At 40.9% G+C, this 18,855-nt stretch overlaps 1 protein-coding gene across 5 annotated transcripts in view; it reads left to right on the top strand.

Moving 5' to 3' along the window:
- The window catches only part of pde10a (phosphodiesterase 10A), a gene marked incomplete at its 5' end in the record, with an annotated part of 47,084 nt that extends 28,260 nt beyond the window's left edge, over positions 1 to 18,824 (top strand). For 2 of the 5 annotated variants that reach the window (XM_079229276.1, XM_079229279.1), the window contains 20 exons: positions 5,474 to 5,502; positions 6,960 to 7,083; positions 7,820 to 7,869; positions 7,992 to 8,132; positions 8,396 to 8,551; positions 9,405 to 9,455; positions 9,968 to 10,026; positions 10,329 to 10,380; positions 10,991 to 11,133; positions 11,677 to 11,769; positions 12,031 to 12,217; positions 13,267 to 13,409; positions 14,217 to 14,300; positions 14,389 to 14,539; positions 14,638 to 14,793; positions 15,575 to 15,747; positions 15,887 to 15,998; positions 16,137 to 16,217; positions 16,835 to 16,923; positions 18,466 to 18,824. In XM_079229276.1, the coding sequence (XP_079085402.1) occupies positions 5,474 to 5,502; positions 6,960 to 7,083; positions 7,820 to 7,869; positions 7,992 to 8,132; positions 8,396 to 8,551; positions 9,405 to 9,455; positions 9,968 to 10,026; positions 10,329 to 10,380; positions 10,991 to 11,133; positions 11,677 to 11,769; positions 12,031 to 12,217; positions 13,267 to 13,409; positions 14,217 to 14,300; positions 14,389 to 14,539; positions 14,638 to 14,793; positions 15,575 to 15,747; positions 15,887 to 15,998; positions 16,137 to 16,217; positions 16,835 to 16,923; positions 18,466 to 18,565 (2,174 nt within the window). In that variant the 3' untranslated portion in view covers positions 18,566 to 18,824. Of the gene's footprint in view, positions 1 to 5,473; positions 5,503 to 6,910; positions 7,084 to 7,819; positions 7,870 to 7,991; positions 8,133 to 8,395; positions 8,552 to 9,404; positions 9,456 to 9,967; positions 10,027 to 10,328; positions 10,381 to 10,990; positions 11,134 to 11,676; positions 11,770 to 12,030; positions 12,218 to 13,266; positions 13,410 to 14,216; positions 14,301 to 14,388; positions 14,540 to 14,637; positions 14,794 to 15,574; positions 15,748 to 15,886; positions 15,999 to 16,136; positions 16,218 to 16,834; positions 16,924 to 18,465 lie in introns of all 5 variants that reach the window. The other 3 variants (XM_079229277.1, XM_079229278.1, XM_079229275.1) reach the window with 2 other exon arrangements.
- Positions 18,825 to 18,855: the final 31 nt, after the last annotated feature.

The following is an 18,855-nucleotide window of genomic DNA, read 5'->3' on the forward strand; positions in this document are numbered from 1 at the left end:
AACGCTATTCAGCCACTAGCTTCGTGCAGTTGGGCTCTTGAGTTATCCGAGAAGCGACCGTACTCTGAGTGAATCTCATTATGTTGCATGTCTTTCTCTTGGTTGAACTTAACATCACATTAGTAATATCACTTCACAAGAAGACACTCGGGCACCACTCTGGAGCCTTCCAGTGGCTGTATCCACTCACATGGCAACAAGCATTGTTTGATTTCTGGTTCGTCACACTGGCTGAACGGTCATTTTGTCGATATTATGGCTGGCATATGACTTGTAGATTTATTTGATATATTTCTCTGCTTGCTTTAAATAAGCTGGACCTCTCCTCTGTATGTATTTGTGCTGATAAAAGTTTCTAAAGATGGATTTCGCAGTCAATCTTTCGCAGTGAACCTTTTTAGAGATCAGATTGATCTTATAGTCTCTATGTGTGCAGCAGCAGCAGCAGCAGCAGCAGGACCTGTCATCATGTGATCGTCACTGAGATAACCACTGCTTCCTGGAAGCAGTCCCTGCAGCCTGTCCCGTTCTCACTTATCATGTGATAGGCTACATTGGATGACATAAATCAGTTTGTTTGTACACATTGACCCGAGTGTGTGTGATTGTGTGTTTGTCCAAAGGCTGTGTTACAGACACAAAAAAATAGCTTTTACATTTGCACACATAATATAATTAAATCACAATTTTCTTGTGACATTCTCCAGTCTTTTTGTCTTGTTGTCTATTACTTGCTTCATACAGTTCTACTTATGAATCAAGATTAACTTTCAAGGCAGGTGTTGGTGTGTCGTTACGTGTTACAGAGCAGATCGCTCTTATAGCAGTCTGTTACTGAACACGATTTCCAAGAATCCACACTGATGTCATTTGACATTACACCTCTCTTGACCAATGATATCTGAACCAGGACTGCCACTAATTAACTTTTTGGTTCATCATTTGATATTATTTAAAATGTCAGAAAATAGTGAAAACTAATTTCATGTTTCCAGAGCTTAAGTCCAAACAGCCCAAATGTTTAAGATATATATTTATAAAAAAAAGTATAATATGAAACAGGGGAAGTAGAAGATAATCACAATCGAGAGGCTGCAAACAGACTAAATCTGTCATGTTTGGTTAATAAATACCGTAAGTGATTAATCAACTATCAAATGTTTCAGTTCAGCACCAATCTGAACAAACTTGTCAGTATTCAGAACATCATTCAAAAGCTGAGCATCCCTGACATGACGATGGCCTCATTATTAATGGAGAACGTTGTTGGAAGAAGTGTGTGTGAGTCTCTGGCCTTTCAGGGCCGAGCTCCCGAAGGCAAGAGCTACGCCGAGCTGTTCAGCAGCTGATGCTGTTTCTCAGATGTGTTCGGTCGGCAGTCGCATGCAGACAAAGATGTGCTTGTGTAGCAGAACCTCGCACCCCGCCGCTGTGATAAGAGCCGTCTCACCTGCAGGGCTTTACATCAGGAGGGAGGAAGGCCCTTCTGCACAGCCCTCAGTGGAAGCTGTTTAAAATACATTTTCCAAAATGTTTCGCCAAAGATATCTTTCTCAAAGTTGTTGATAATTGTAGACAATTTTACAATAACTGTTTGTTTTCTGAAGTCTCATTGAGATCCCTGTTTGTGCTTATGTGAACTGAGGGACAAACTCATTTTTGAGTTAAAGGTGCTACAATTGATATTCAGAGCATTAATATAGCAGCGAAACAACAATTTGCTCAGTAAAGATATAATGGAGGGCTTTACATATCCAACTGATTCTGTGTGCTTTGTGGACACAGCCGGGCCGGCCCCGTGTGCTTTTAGTGCATGTTAGTGCACGTGAGTGTGCCCCGCTGGCTAGCTCATAGCCACCGTTCTGCTGTTGGGAGTCAAAAGAAATGCTCCCAATCTCGTATTTAGCAGCCTTAAGTCAGACGTCTCTCTTCTTTCAACGTGGTTTCCAAAAATCCTCAGAAAGTCAGTCTTTTTTAAGACTGCACGATTATGCCACATATCCTTATGATAAGGAATCTGATTAATCATGAAGTCCCAATTTCAGTATTTATTTATATCTTCATATCTACAACTGGTGCATGTCAACCTAAAGCTGCACATCCCAGTGTGCCACTAATATTTAGAAATTTCCGGTTCAGGAACCGTTTCAAGTTACAAGAAGACTTCTGTTCAGCCTCTGCTGCTTTCAGGACAGTTGTGTTTAGTGTTCACTGCTTACTGAGCTGGCAGTATATTTTCTAGGAACATGTCGGCCCTGTCCTCCTGTGTTTACTAAAAGCAACAGTAGGTTCCTGAAAATATGGGATGGCATTAGAACAGGCTGCTGGTCTGTGTCCCTGTGCTGATGGCTGACCACAAAACACACAGACATGCACACACACCTGTACAGATACGTTGCCTCTCGGCCCCAAGGGAAGCTGTATCATGAGGGTAAATCTCCCGACACACACCTGATGAAACTAATATGTTATTGTTGTAAAACTGGACAGACAAATAGTCAGTTTTATGTGTTTGGAGTTATATGTGCACATACATTTTTTCAACCACTTTTCTTTAGCAAGAAACAAGAGTATAGCCAAACATATAGCACAGTGTATTCTAGCTATTTTCTGGTTTCTAGGAAAACCAGGAGAGCCATGCTGGACCTGCACCTGCTGAATGTGTGTACGGCCCTGCATGCTTACTTTAAACAACCTGCTGGAACCGATCCAACCAGGCAACCGGTTCAACAGTTTTAAAGTGCATTTGCTTTTGTATGTCTGTGATTCCCAGGCAGGATTCTGCATCTTACCTGACAGGAACATTTTACACTAGTAGGCCATATAGGCCTACTAGTGTAAACGTTTCCTTTTACTTTTTGGCTCCTTAGACCTTTTTAATGTGTGTACACAGTGCTCAGTGCTCACCCTGTGTTTCCACTAGGAGCGCTACACATGAGATGCCTTCAGAGGTAGTTGGCCAGACTGTAATTGTACCGGCAACACCACAAACCAGTCCTCAAGGAGGGTCCTTAAAATGTGAGGGCAACCCACACACCCGGAAATACCTATGGGAATGGGATGTCTCTTATGTAGGACTGGGTGATATGACTGAAATATTGCTAACAATATATGTCTAATGTATTATTTTTGGAAATGAATGCAAAATCACTTATTAAACAATGATCAGTGCAATGGAGTATGTTCCACTCTTATGCATGACATCATATTGATTTTGGATCGAATCATTCATTTGCACAACTGAATTTTATTTTTAAGATATCATGATATGATGAGATCACCACCACACTAATTTACTGATAAGGTGTACAGTATCAGTGTTGCTGAAGTCATTGGCACTGCAACACCTCACAGCAATGTTAAGTGGCAGTGATGTGTTGGTGAGGAGAAGCAACAGACCTAACATGGCAGCCGACATCAACAGGCTTTACAACATAAAAGGACACATCCCTATTATAGTAACAGCATGTTATATATTTGCTCTTTCTGCAGGTACATCTCCAAACGACTTTCTGTTTAAGTCGGCTTGCATTTGGTTTCGGTGTCTGAGAGCTGAGAGTTTGGGTCACGGAGTGGGAAAAATTGTTTAATGCACTCATAGCTTTCAGTTACTGAGGCATCTGTACATGTTGCTATCAAACATAGACACAAAGGTGCTGTGCATGCAGAATACTATAAATTAAATAATCTGGTTAAAGGAGTGAGAAGTACATTTCCTGGTAGGTCTTTTTATATTTATATCCAAATTATTATCAACATTATATATACACATATACACACCATACATACTTACTACATACTTATCGTACTTGCCATGTACACATCATATACCACATTACATCATCACGTTTCTACATCAAAGGTAAGCAATTCAAGTGAGGAAACATGTGGCAACTGTAATGATCAGTTTTTCATATTCACTGTACATGGCTCCTGTACGATTCGGTTGTTTTCTCTCATTTTTTAGCAACATTCTCAGTCAATGACCTCTGCTGTCTGGTGTATAGAACACATAGACTTCTGCCCCTTACATGTTTCTAACACTACTGCGTTTGTAAAATGTGTCCTTCAAAGGCGTTCATATTCTTGGCTCCATCAAGTCATTAAAAAAAGAAAGGTTCTGTCTGTTCTTCTCCTCTTTTCAAAGGGGTTTGAAGTCTTTTCAAGTGTAGCTCTCTGTCCTCTGATTGACGTCACGGCCGGCCGGGGGTTCACTCTAAAATAGCTCTCATGGCTAAGTTAGGGAACTCATAGCATAGCGGAGGAATGTTTAAAACAACAAACAATGTAGCTGGCTGTAATTTCTTCCTTCACATCTTTGTTGGTTTGTTTCAACAGAGGGCCAGCTCAAGTCAGCACTTCAGTTGATGTTTCTAAAAGATTACTCAGCTTTTTGCATGGTTTGATCACATGGAGCGTTACCAGAGAGATCAGAGCGGTTACTGTTCTCGTGTGCTGTTGACCCCGCGTGTAATGAAGAACCGCTTGTAGCTGTGTGAATGGTTTTATTTTCATCCCAAGTAGCACTTTCAGACTATAAATCCAGAAATTGTTGGGACTGGCTGAGGTTTTCATTATTATCACATACTTTAGTGTCCAAAGACAATAGTCATATGTCTGCTGTCTCTCCAACAGCCTGAAATCACACCAGGAATTTGCACTCCAGGCCACAAAATGTTACACTTGTCAAGTTAGATTAATAACTCTCTTAATTCTATTTTAAAAGGAACATAATTTAAGCAAACGTCGCCCTGCATCAATGACAGATAAAGTATTAATCTATAATTTATACATAATGCATATTAATGCTTTATATACTGCTATCTTCTTTTATGCATTTGCTCATTTGCCATTCACCTGACTGACTACTGTTGTGAAGAAAACCAATGGTTTGGCTTATTTTGTTGCTTTTGCTGCTGATTTTGAATGTAGACAATGTTGCTTGTTGGGTTTGCATGCCATTTTTCAACAATGACTGCCTTAACATTTGCATAGAAACACAGATTTAATGAATTGTTTTTTGCTCAATGGCACATTGGAAGGGCTGTGAGAAAAGAGAGTTTTCACAGAGAGTTGCATCAACTCCCTTCCTTTTCTAATTTCTCCACTAGTTTATTAACACAAACAACACTTGAATCAAATATTTTTCACTAACCAATATTAGTTCAAGCATAACAGCATGTTGTTTGCCAAACAGCCACTGTGGCTACAAATGATAATTAATTATAAATGAGCATAGTGTAACAACAGGAAGAAGAGTCCTAAGGTCTACAAACAGACTCAGTTATATTACTATTGAAAGTATGCTCACATTGGCCAACATAAGCTACTGATCATACAAAACCAAGTACGCTAGTGACAAAATTCCTAAGTATATAAAAAAAACTGCAGGGATGCAATTTTATTGATTTTGAATGAATGTGTTGATGTTGTTTCAAGCTGTATTTTAACATTGTGATTTTTCTCTTTACAGATGACACATCAACTAAAGAAGTCAGCAGGGTAGGTTTTAGTTTCATTCTAAGTGCACGTATTTATAAGATAAGGCACATGAAGCTTCCCCTCACAGCTTCAAACACTGTAGATATTATATCACTTCATGTGCTCACTCATTCCTAAAGCTAACCGAAGTAAATTATTGAGTTTGTATTCAAGAATAGAAACTATGGCTGAACAGACACTGTCATTCACTCACACCAAAAATATCCTGGTGTACTCATTCAAGTTGCAGATGCTGCGATGCTCTTTGACAACAGTTTCATTAGTCCATGTGCTTACTTTCTATAGAACAGTGATGTTGTCTCTTATTAAGAATAATGGCATAGTTTGCAAATTCATACCGGTGAATTATTTGGCAGGATGGAGCACAATTGTCATCAGAATCAGCTTTTTTGGCCATGTGTGTGTACACATACATGGAATTACACTTTGCTCTCGTCGTACATATACATAGTATATACAAATAAACAAAAGACTTTAAAGACAACAGAGTAGAACACAGAAACTAAGCACTAACATTTAACTAACATGTACAATATAAATATATATATCGAATAATGTATATGAACAATGCATTTTGAATATTAGTGCAGAAAGATGGTGCAAGTAGTGATGCTTGTGATATTAACATTAGAGTTAAAGGCCAGGCTCTTTAAGCTTTCAGGTCAGCATCAAACAGATGATTCACAAAAATAAGAGAAACAACAAGGAACTTCGCTGCATTGTACACGCGTCATGTGTGAGACAGTGGCAGGAAGTGTATGTTCACACCTATGTCATCTTGATGCCATCGTGCCCCTCGGAGGCCTGGTGTCAGTGCCCACAGCAGGGCCCTGGAGCTGGGTAGAAGCAACTTTGCACACTGCGGGGGAAAAACGACGGGCACTCGACCCCTCAGTGTGTCATCCATATATACGTCTGTGCAAACAGGATGTGAGAGGATAGAAGGCGTCCCGTGGGGGAGGCTTTCTAGTACGCCACACTCCCCGCTGTCGTGCCCTCACCCTCTCTGCAGGCGCAGAAATAGACGGCTCTCTGGCCCCGTACAAGGCAGGAGGTCTGCCTCTTACGTAACCATACTTTTAAGCCGAGGCTGAGCAGCAGAGCTTCCCAGGGCTTTAATCAGAGCTGTGGGGCACCGGTGGCCTCCTCTCGGGACCGCGGGGGGATCCCTGGGCTCGGATGCAGCAGTGAAGGGGAGTGTAAGGGTGGGGTGCTGGGTAATGTTGGGATGAATGGCTCTGTCTTTGTGAATGGCAAGAAGATAATCCTCTTTCATTAAAAAAATCCTCCCTTTGGAGTTTGTGGCTAGCTGCTTCAGTAACATTAGACAGGGTGCAGTACAGATTGCAGGCTGTGGTCACGTGTTTCTGTGTCGTACGTCTTGCTGATTTCTGAAATTCAATTTCAGTGTTGATGCAAAGCTGTGGAGTTGCAATTTCTTTGTGCCTTGTGTCCAGCAGTACCAGGACACAAATGTGCAGGGTGTGGTGTATGAACTCCACAGCTACATGGAGCAGCGCCTGGACACTGGAGGAGACAACAAACTCCTGCTCTATGAGTTGTGCAGCATCATCAAAACAGGTAGAGGTACACACGATCCAGTCACAATGGGGACGTCAAGAATCTCCCTATGAGACGGGGATCGATCACTCAATGTGACACTCAAAGTCAATTTTGTGTACTTTTCTGAATTGCCCGCTGTGGTGAACCTCACCCCTATTCTGCTCCAATGAAAATACAAATATATATAAAATGAGCAGCAAAAATTATTTGTAAAAGATCAGTCCCAGTGTTTCTTCCCATTCAGCTAGGCAAACAAATCAAAATAGGTATTTTTACTTTATAAATGATCATTAGATTATTTGACAGTGTCTTAACATTTTAGTTCAAAGTCACACAATCTAATATGTTGCATTTTCTAAATACGTTAGCGTGTAAAAAATTAATTTCACCCAAACCACCCGACTCATTAAGTTCTTGATCATCGGCGTGTTCACCGATGCTCCTCCAGTCTCCCTGTTGTCACATTGTTTGATAATATGACCCATATATCAGTGTGAAATGGGACTGGGAATGAGATGAACTGGATGGCAGTCGGAGCCCTCGTTCAGAGTGCCCTTGTCGTTATGTGGGACATTGCTAATAGATTGTTATTAGATTGTACCCGGGCTGTTATGGCCCTTTCACGCTTTTACTCTCAGTTATACCTGCCATTTATTGTTGGACACATCTATATTAGAGAACTTAACACACTAACAGCTAATGTCAGTTATTAATGGGCTGTCTAACCTGACCAGTGTGTCTCTTATTGCTACAGCAACAAAAGCTGATGGATTTGCACTTTACTTCTTGGGAGAATGCAACAATGTAAGTGCAGAGGACATTTGGTAAATACATTTTATACACTAATGCGGTTGTGGATCTGTAATTTACATTTTCTTTTCACCATTTCTGCTTCCCTCTCTGTTCTCGTCTATGCTTCTCATTAGAGTTTATGTTTGTTCAATCCAACGGGGGCTAAGGATGGCCCTCCAAGCCTCATCCCCTCTGGCCCCATCGCATTTGGGACAACCGTTGCCGCTCATGTTGCCAAGACTCACAAAACACTGCTCGTAGAGGACATCATGGGGGTGAGGCTGTTTTCCTGCAACCAGCACAGCTTTACTCATCATAGGAATCTAACATGTCATGGCTGTGATGTTATGTTATATGTCCTCTTCAATGATCCTTTCTCATCGCCACCTTGTTCGATGCACTCAGCACCTTCAAGCTAAAAAAATATATGTAATAATGTAAATGTACTATATGCTGATGTACCAGCTACACTGACCTCCTTTGCTAAACGTCTTTGCACTTCAGGTGATAACGACCTTCACTGGTCTGTGTGTTGCAGGACGAGCGCTTCCCCGACGGCACAGGGCAGGACTCAGGGATCCATGTTCACTCTGTCCTGTGCCTCCCCATCATCACTGCCATCGGAGACCTCATTGCCATCCTGGAGCTGCATCGGCAGTGGGGCAAGGAGCCCTTCAACCTCAGCCACCAGGAGGTCAGTCTGACCCAGACAAAACACACCAAGAGTGGGAGGCTGCAGCAGTTAGCCTGGTATTCACCTTAATATGGATCTGTTTAAGATCTCTACTAGATTTCTGGGGTTCTATTGATTGTGTAAAATACTGAATAATTCTGTATTGTTGTCTCTAAGCACTTTCTATTAGTTGCTCATGAAACACATGCAATGAGCAAGAAAATCACTAAAAATACAGGTTGCTCAAGCAAGTATAGTCACAGTGAATACGCTTTGAAAACTCACACTTGAAATTAAAAACTTTACAACAAACATCTTTTTGAAACCTGTATCAGTAGATTTATTTTGGCACAATAAGCACAACACTGACATATCATCATCACCTTTTAACGTGATAGCAAACAGTTAGTGTCCAGTAATCGTCGTGCCCAATAATCCAATATTCACTCTACTTTTAGCTCTGGTTTGGTCTTCATTAACTCCTGAGGGGAATGTCTGTCTCTTTAGATAATACATGTTCTACTGTGTTCACCAGCTAGTTTAACTTTCAGCGTCCAGTGTGTTTATGTGCTGTTTAAACAGCTGCTGGAAAAGAGGTTGATACAAGCAAAAAGGCTTTAAGACCAAAACAATGAGCTGAAAGACATTTAAACTCTGTAGAGTTGAGGGGAACTGCAGTCACGCCATAACCTTCTGTGCAACCCTGTTGCATTACATAATAATACTTTTTCATATAGAAATATCTATGTTTAGACTATCTTCTATGAGTATGAGACTGCCTGGTGTGCAGAACAGATCATTATGTTGATTTTAATTATGTTTAAAAAGTAAAAATCTGCATTTCTTTGGAGCTAATCTTTACTTTCTTTTCCAGGTTGCAACAGCTAATTTAGCGTGGGCATCAGTTGCCATTCATCAAGTACAGGTGAGCAAAGTTTACTGTAATATTTCATTAAATGAGCAAGGAGAAACCTACTTATTCCATTCATTATGAACTTGGATGACTTTGTTTGTTCTGGTTCTGCACTGGTGTTTTTAATGGGGAAATCCACTGTGTACAAGAACTGGGTCGTCGCTGAGCCCAGTCCAATCAACTAAGACATAGATTCAACAAACAGCTCCCAGAGGACGTCATTACGCCCGAGTGCTGTTTTTATACAAACATATAGCATAACACCTCAGATAAGCAGACTGTGGCTACAGTGAACCTCTGAGCCTCAGTGAGCGGAGCAGCACTGCAGCACACTGCGCTTCTGGGTTAGCTGATCGCTGCAAAACACGCTCTATTGTTACTGAAACTCTTGACGGCGACCAACGGCCAAGTGTGTAGACATCAAGTTTTGTTGACAGTACACGCAGGATGCTGTTTCTGCTCTGTGAGAAATGTGTGACATGTCTGGGTGCCGGGGTCACGACCTATTTTTCTTTTGGTTCTAGGTGTGCCGAGGCCTCGCCAAACAGACTGAGCTCAACGACTTCCTCCTAGATGTGTCAAAGTAAGAGCTGCTGTTGGGACAGCTTGCCTATCACCAAATTAATACTGATGAAAACATATCAAAGTTGTATTTACACAATGTTCTTATTTTAGTCTAAGTTTGACAAAAATAATATGGGCTCTAAAGTGAGTTAGTGTCTTTACAGTTAGAATCAGGTCAAATATTAAATACAACCTTTTGCTCACCCAATAGAAAGAAATTACTGCATTTTAGGCAACTTAGCTTTCATGTCTTGAATGTGAACGTCATCAGAGCTTCCCATTTGTCAACATCTCAATGCGCCATTTCTTCTTTTCGCACAGAACATACTTTGATAACATTGTGGCAATAGATTCTCTACTTGAACATATTATGGTGAGTGTGATTTCTGCAAGTATGTGTACATTCACATTGTCTTCAAGGCTATACATCCTGGGAGTGTGTGTCAGTTTATGTGTGTTAAAAAGAGGAGTAATGCTGCTGTTATACAGATACACACAGGCTGTCGTAATACCTAAGGAGCACTGCTATTATTTCCTATTGTTGCCATTAAAATAACAATAATACTTCTCATCGTAATAAGTATGTTATCAATATAATAGATTCATAGATATACTAAAGACATGTTTGGACAGCTTGCAATATTTTAAACAAATGTGATCTGGTTAAATGTAAAATGTGTTTTTCCACTAAAACCCACCTCTATGTTTATATGTATTTGTTACCTTGTGACTGTGGTGTCATCTCAGGTTATTCAAGTCATCAGTTTCAACCGCTGAAATTAATTAGAATGACCTGTAGTTAGTTATACTCGGTGTCTCTTCATTGAACTGTTCCATCCAAAAGAAAAAAATTAAACTGCAGTGATGTGACCTGATTTATGAGGATTTAATAAATGTGCTAGATGTAATCTTTCATACTTTTTTCAGTTCTTTCAAACCCTCAGGGTTGCTAATAATGTTTTGTCCCTGGTGTTGTTTTGCAGATATATGCAAAAAACCTGGTGAATGCGGACAGGTGCGCTCTCTTCCAGGTAGATCACAACAACAAAGAACTGTACTCTGACCTGTTCGATATTGGGGAAGAGAAAGAAGGCAAACCTGTCTTTAGGAAAACCAAAGAAATTAGGTGTGTAAGATTGACCATTTTCTCCTTCAGTCTGCTAAGCAGTATACTTGATTTTTAAAGTTCTATTAGTATCTACATTTATCTAAATGTATATATTATATATTTGTTTTTATACAGATATCCATTTAAGTTAATTTTGAATTAGTAGAAATGTTTAGGTAAACCAATTAAAAAATGTTATGTCTCCACACATTCAAAAGTATGTTTCCTGCCCCAAGAAGACATTGTTCACCATAGTGTACAGTACACAAGGTCCTATTGTGACAAAGAAAGCTCAGACAGAAATTATTCCACCAATAGAAAGTCAATAGAAAAGCCGAAGGAACATCTTGAACTAGATATTTTACCATTACAATGTAATATCATCAATTGTACCCTCCTAAAAAAAATAACTAGTCTACACACTACCTGTGCTCTAAATTGCATTTTACAATCGTGTTTTCACATGAATTATCATATTATTGATTTTCAGCCATGCGCTCAGAACCGACAGAAGCATCCACAAAGCTAACTCTTGTCCTCTGCTCTGCTCTTTCCCTTTAGGTTTTCTATTGAGAAGGGAATAGCTGGCCAAGTGGCTCAGACAGGGGAAGTCTTAAATATCCCAGATGCCTATGCAGACCCCCGGTTCAACCGGTAAAAGACATTTTTACTTATTGTTTCCATGAACTATGATGAGGTGTCTATGTAATTAACTGAAGTTGAAGTAGGGATGTGACTTGTCCCAGACAATTCTTCTTCAGTTGACTTTACCAGTTGGCTAAAACACTGCAGTCATACTCATTACAGAGCCCTGAACATGCTGCACTTCTACTGTATATTTCACATTCTAAACTCACTGAAATAAAATCAATGATGAAGTGACATTAACATATTTCTGTTCGTCGTCCTTTACAGAGAGGTGGACCTCAAAACCGGCTACACCACGCGGAACATCCTGTGCATGCCCATCGTGAGCAGGGGGACCGTTATAGGTGTGGTGCAGATGGTGAACAAGCTAAGCGGAAGTGCCTTCACTAAAACAGACGAGAACAACTTTAAGATGTTTGCTGTCTTTTGTGCTCTGGCCTTACACTGTGCAAATGTGAGTAAAGAGTAAAGCGAATAAGTCTTATCCCTCGTGTTGTCTTGGGGTCAAAATGACCCATCAACACACATACATATACACTCGTACACGGGTCATTTTGACCCCCAAGACAACACAAGGGTTAAAATACAAAAGAAACTAGCTGATTTTCTCCAACAGCAAAAACATAATCGAGTAATTTCATATCTGTCTGCACAAGCCTGCTCTTTATTACATTGTGGATTATATAATGCTTTTTCACCATGAATACTTGATTGTTATTTTCAGAAAACTGCACCTTTGACGTAGCGGTCTCATCACTGCCTTAAATTCATTCTGTAGCCGGAAGGCTTGTTTCAGCTGTTACTCGGCTGTGGGTTTCCCTATTTGTCAAAGAAGACATTTTATTTAATTTCCAAGGTTGACAAAGATAGTGCAAATTGTATTTAAAGTGGGCATTGCCCCGAGAATATGAATAAAAGCATATTTGTATTATTCCTTACAAGGAACACACAGACGTTTCACAGATCAACTCTCAAAGACTGCGTTGTGTGGTCTGTCTGTCGAGGCCTTCTTCTCTCTGTGGGGCCTGACTCACCATCTCGTGCGACAAACTTACGCAGGAGCCGCGTCACAAAGTTGGTTTTAAAATTGATGAGGCGTGTTAATATTTTAAGACAAGCAGTCTGCATCCGTCCTCTGACAGGATTTATGTTTTGGTGTAATTTATGCCCCACGTCTCCAGGAAACTTGCTCGGGCTGGCTCCTGATCTACGCTGATTTATGGTGGAAGGTGCGAGGCTTGGCGCCTGTACCTGTCTTATTCCTGTCTGTCTGGATAGGGGACAGGGATACAAACCAGATGTGGAGACTCTTTTTGAGACAGATAAAATATGATACAGGACTGTTGCAAATAACTTAACTTGGTTCGACCGTTTTGGAAATTCCAACAGTGATACTTAAAGAATTCCATAAAGATATGAGATATCTTCCCCAGGTGTTTGTAGCGCCGGATTATTCCTTCTCAACATTTTACAGACTTATTCCTGCTCTGTGTGTCTCTGCAGATGTACCACAGGATCCGGCACTCTGAATGCATTTACAGAGTGACGATGGAAAAGCTGTCTTATCACAGCATCTGCACATCGGAAGAATGGAAGACCCTTACCCAGCTCAACCTCCCTACACCCATTTATAAAGAGATTGAAATGTGAGTGCCCTTTCACGTTCAGGTTTTGGTCATTATCTCTGCTGTGTCCCTGAGTGTGGTGGAGCCACGTGTCTGTAAAGTGACGATGACAGAGTCCAGAAGCTCTGCATAAACAGTTCAGGAAGGCAAGGCAGGTTTATTTATATAGCACATGTCAGCAACAAGGCAATTCAAAGGGCTTTACATAAAACATCAAAAGACAAAGTGCCAAAGAAACACATTATAGGCATCTAATTACAATTAAAAAGTCAAGAGATTAGAACATAAAAACAAGCTTAAATAGGATAAGACAGGTATAAAATAAAACATACAAAATTACAGTTCAGTCAAAGAAATATTTGAATAAAATTCAGCGGCAAACTATGGAAGCCCATTTCCCCCAGTAAAAGAAAAAAAAGAGATACAAAGGCTGGCTTTTTTGTGTGTTTTTTTTCCACCAGATAACAGGAAGAAAAAAAGAAAAAGCCAGCAACACTAAAGCACATGCGCACTTACCACTATCTCATAATTTAGACTTTCTTGTTTCATAATTTAGACTTTCTATCTCATCATTTTTTTATTTTACTTCTGAAATGGGCTTCCATAGTAAATACAAAAGTCTGAGTGAGAGTTTTCTGGGAGTCTGTTCCAGCTTTATGGTGCATAAAAACTGAACGCTGCATGGCCAAGTTTTTCCAAATCCTGCTGAGACATAAGTCAGGAAGGTGAAGGTCCTCTGGAGGACAACTTGACAGTTTAACACACCTCAGAAGTCCCCTTATATGTCCCACTGTGTGCTGTACATGCTAATGTAAGTCTCTCCTCCAGGTTCCACTTTGACATTAGTCCCTTTGAGGAGATCTGGCCTGCTGTGTTTATCTACATGGTTCATAACTCCTGTGGAAAGACCAGGTAAGGTTTCACTGGACCGTGATCATTTCAGTGTCAGCTAAAGTTCCGGTCGATCGGTTGTTAACCACCCGTTCTTTCCATGTGAAAGCTTTGAGCTGGAGAAGCTGTGTCGGTTCACCATGTCAGTACGGAAGAACTACCGGCGTGTTCCCTACCACAACTGGAAGCACGCCGTGACAGTGGCACACTGTATGTTCGCCATCCTGCAGAAAACCTCTGGGATGTTCACGGAGCTAGAGGTTTGCTTCACATTGGGTCTGGGTTTTACTGCTTCTAGATAAAATGACAGAGAAGCAAGATCAGTTTGTATTTCTTGTCTTTCCACTCTGGTCTACAGAAGAAAGGTCTGTTGATCGCCTGCTTGTGCCATGATCTGGACCATCGGGGGTACAGCAACTCATACCTGCAGAAGTTTGACCATCCTCTGGCTGCTCTGTACTCCAGCTCCACCATGGAGCAACACCACTTCTCTCAGACCGTCTCCATCCTACAGGTAACTAATCAGCCTTTTTTCATTGATGCATCCTCTTTTAAATTCTGATGTTTATTATGAAATAACGTGTTTTGACTTTTTCATCTAAAGCATAACAGCATTGCTAAAGACTTGCAGATGGTGAAGAAAGACATGGGGATATAACATGCAAAAGAATTGCAGATATAATCAAACAAAATACAACGTGCAGTAGCAAGGGGAGGGTGTCAAAAGTGATGCCATATGTGGACAAATGTTATGAGCAAAGCAGAAAGCAGGTCATCATTTGAATCCCACTTATAAAGACAGATGGACACTTTAAACATTACAACACATTTTCTAAAACACATAACTTCAAAAACTCATATTCACCTTAGAGCTGACTTTTGAGACTGAAACCACATGATAAAAATAGTTTTTATTTAATGTATTCAATTGCAGTGTGTTTGTGCGAGAGAAATAGATCAGACAGAACATTTTTACATTCTTCAACACTTGAATAAACATATAATTTTTAAAAAACGAATGCTTACACACACACACACACACACACACACACACACACACACACACACACACACACACACACACACACACACACACACACACACATTGTGTACAGATACAAAGAAAGGATCATATGTATATATTTAGTACTGACTGCCCTCTTTACGTCCAGGAACTGCATTAACCCAAGATGGCCTGAGATGGATGTGAGATTACAACCTGTTGTGGTCTAGCTGAGCTGAACGCCTCATAAGTGGAGCTTTTGCTTTTTTATTGATCTCTTTGTTTCTCATAGCTGGAAGGGCACAATATTTTCTCCAACCTGAATTCCAGCGAGTACGAGCAGGTGCTAGAGATCATCCGGAAGGCCATCATCGCCACGGACCTCGCCCTGTACTTCAACAACCACCAGCAGCTGTCGGAGCTGCTGAACTTGAGTTCGCTGGACTTAAGCAACCACTCACACAGGTGAGCTCACGACTCGCACTGGTGCACAGGTCAAGTCAAGGTCACCCCGGGTCGCATAGCTTCAAACGCAGACCTACTGAACATAAACGGCACATTGAGTTTCTCCTCATGGCTATAACGAGGCTCTACTTCCCTCCAGGGACCGTGTGATTGGTCTGATGATGACGGCATGTGACCTGTGCTCTGTTACCAAGCAATGGCCAATCACACGACTCACAGCCAATGACATCTATGCTGAGTTCTGGTCTGAGGTACGGTGGGATGCTGCTGGAGTTTAAGCAGTCCTACAGTTTGTAAAGCGCAAAAAACGTGTTGTCTAGTGGTCAGGAGATTTGCCACGGTGTGGAAGAGTATAAGGCAATTTCTCTCTTTCTGCTGTTCCCCAACAGGGAGATGAGATGAAGAAGATTGGGCTGCAGCCGATCCCGATGATGGACAGAGATAAGAAGGACGAGGTTCCCCAAGGCCAAGTAAGACCAGCACTTTTACTCATATGTCTCTAATGGGGCTCACACTCTGCTCTGCACTCACACTCAAAACCTTTCACACAAGTAGGAGTACTAGTAGTTGACTTAAAGTGGAAATAATTTATTTAAATGAAATAAATTGTACAATAACCAGTATCCTCACTATATAGATAACATTATAACAACTTAAAGTTGTTATATTGTTAGATTTATTTTGTTATTAATGTCAATCACGCATAGTCCACACGCATAGTTTACAGTATTGTAATTTTACAATGACACTTAAACTACATACACAGGCCTCAACAATACTAACTACTCAGCCATTTTACTTGCATGAATTATGAGGATTGATGTGTACCCATTAAAACATAATTCTTTAGCGTGAATTTATCCCCAAAACACCCTACATGACAGTCCATGGTCATATTTATTATCTATAGCTACAAATTAAAATTTAACAGACAACAGAGAAAATTAGAAGAAGTGTGTTGCATTTCTAATATATGGCATTAATGTATTATGTGTTTGTGAAAATGTTAATACAAACTCCATTCAAACATTTCTGTATTGCCTCATCGTTCATTCATCGGCATGTGTTTTTTTGTCCTTTTCTTCAGGTGGGATTCTACAATGCTGTTGCAGTTCCATGTTACACGACACTAGCAGAGCTTTTCCCTCCATCCAGTCCTCTTCTCAATGCCTGCAAGTAAGTATTCAAAGCTACGGTTTGAAAGTGTGAGGGAAAGTCTTGTGTCGCCGTGTGCTTTGACAAAAAGCCTGCAAGATTGTGAGGTGACAGAGAGTGTATGCAGCGTATGTGTTAAGCAGTAAAAGATTATATAACAATCTATCTAATTGTAGGAGTTCTCATTTCTATCTTTTTGTGAAATAGGTCAAAGACACAAAAACGATCAAAATTCTACTTCAAACAAAAGTGTCTTGCTGATTAATATTCACAAAAAATGTGCGCTGACAACAGCTTGAAGAGCACAAAATGACGTGCGTGCTGACCTCGTCTGGCCAGCAGCGGTTAGCCAGACAAACAGAGGCGATAACAAGTGCGTGTATAGGCGCACATTCCGAGAGTTCCACTGAAAATACAAACAAAACACACGTTACTGCGCTGATATTGTATTAAACAAACCTGTGCTCGAACTTTCTGAAAAACATATTCAGATGAATACATCTCAATATAGAAGGCAATGTACTAACAGGAAACAGCGTGTATGTGTATGTGTTGGCTTTCTCAATCAATAAGAGAGTACAAATTGTGTTTATATGTGTAATTTCAGCTTGTTGTACTATACAGGATCATATGGCACATATGCCTGCCCTCCTGGAGCAACCCGCTGGTCTTTACAACGTTGTGACCTTGATCCGCGGGGAATGCAAACAAAGTGAGCAGTGTAATGTTTAAGCCCCGGCTGTACGTCAGCAGCGGGCCGTGGGTGGGCAGCGAGCCTAGACCCCGTGGAGCCCGGCTGCTTGTTGTAGGATCTGCCACAGAAGTGTAAACTGCATCAGTGTGGCTAAGTGAATGCAGCAAAGGGCAGCGCTTTCTGCACTTGTGTGTCAGGCTTAATTATAGCACAGAGGGGAGAGGTCATGACAACGAGGCTTGATGGGACCGCTCCTGCAGGTGACTGGTGAATTCCTCTGACATGCGTTTGACCATTGTTCATTATGTGTCGTTGGTTAATACAGTTTGGTGTGGTTTAATGCCGCTTGTGTATTGTATTGTTGCAACGTGTTGACATATAAATTGGATCTTTTTCGGACCATAATTGACATTCTGAATATGTTGGTATTCTGTTTTTTCTGTTTTAATATCATTGCTAAAGTTGCATAATTTCAGCTCTGTTGTCCATGCCATTTTTAACATCAGATACACACCCTTGTGGCAGCAAAGTGCTATTATTTTGTGTGCTCACTAGCGAGCCACATCAGTATCTACAGGAGTGCATTTCATTTTCAATTAAGATGCCTAAAATTGTCATCTATGAATAAGAAACACATATACATGAGGAAATAATAGCTTTTTCAAATCAAAAATAACATTTCATTAACAGTGTGTTTTGTTTGAAATAACTTAATAATAACGTAATGTTGTCCAATTATGGATGACGTGTTCATGTCTTTGATTGATGCTGATATGATTCTTGGCCATGCAGCAAGAAAGGAAATGTTTCTGTCAGTAAACCGACGACATGCCGAGTCTGTATCTGATGGAGGTGTTTTGTCTTTGCAGGGAGAACCTGGGCCAGTGGGAGAAGATATCGCGGGGAGAGGTGCAGGACGTGGTGCCCAACCGACCATGTGATTCAGGGCCTGTCAAGGTTGACAACTGACTACCAAAGGGGTTACTGGCCCCCCAAAGGAATACAACTAGAATCCTGCCACGGACCTGGTACTTAGGTAGGGGGAAGAACCCACATCCTGTGAGAGCAGGAGACGGATCAGCGAAAGGCGACTTGACTTTGAAAACACACAGTTACCTCATTGGGTGACGGAGGTGTCAACACTGACGGTTCCCCCGATCCCAGAGACTGACAGACAGCCGATGGGGAGGGACTTCAACCCATCGCTCCACATCCACTCAGCTTGGGAATTCATTTGGTCGAATGGACATGTGTCGTTT

The sequence above is a fragment of the Taurulus bubalis genome, assembly GCF_910589615.1.
Source record: "Taurulus bubalis genome assembly, chromosome: 14".
NCBI classification, from domain to species: domain Eukaryota; kingdom Metazoa; phylum Chordata; class Actinopteri; order Perciformes; family Cottidae; genus Taurulus; species Taurulus bubalis.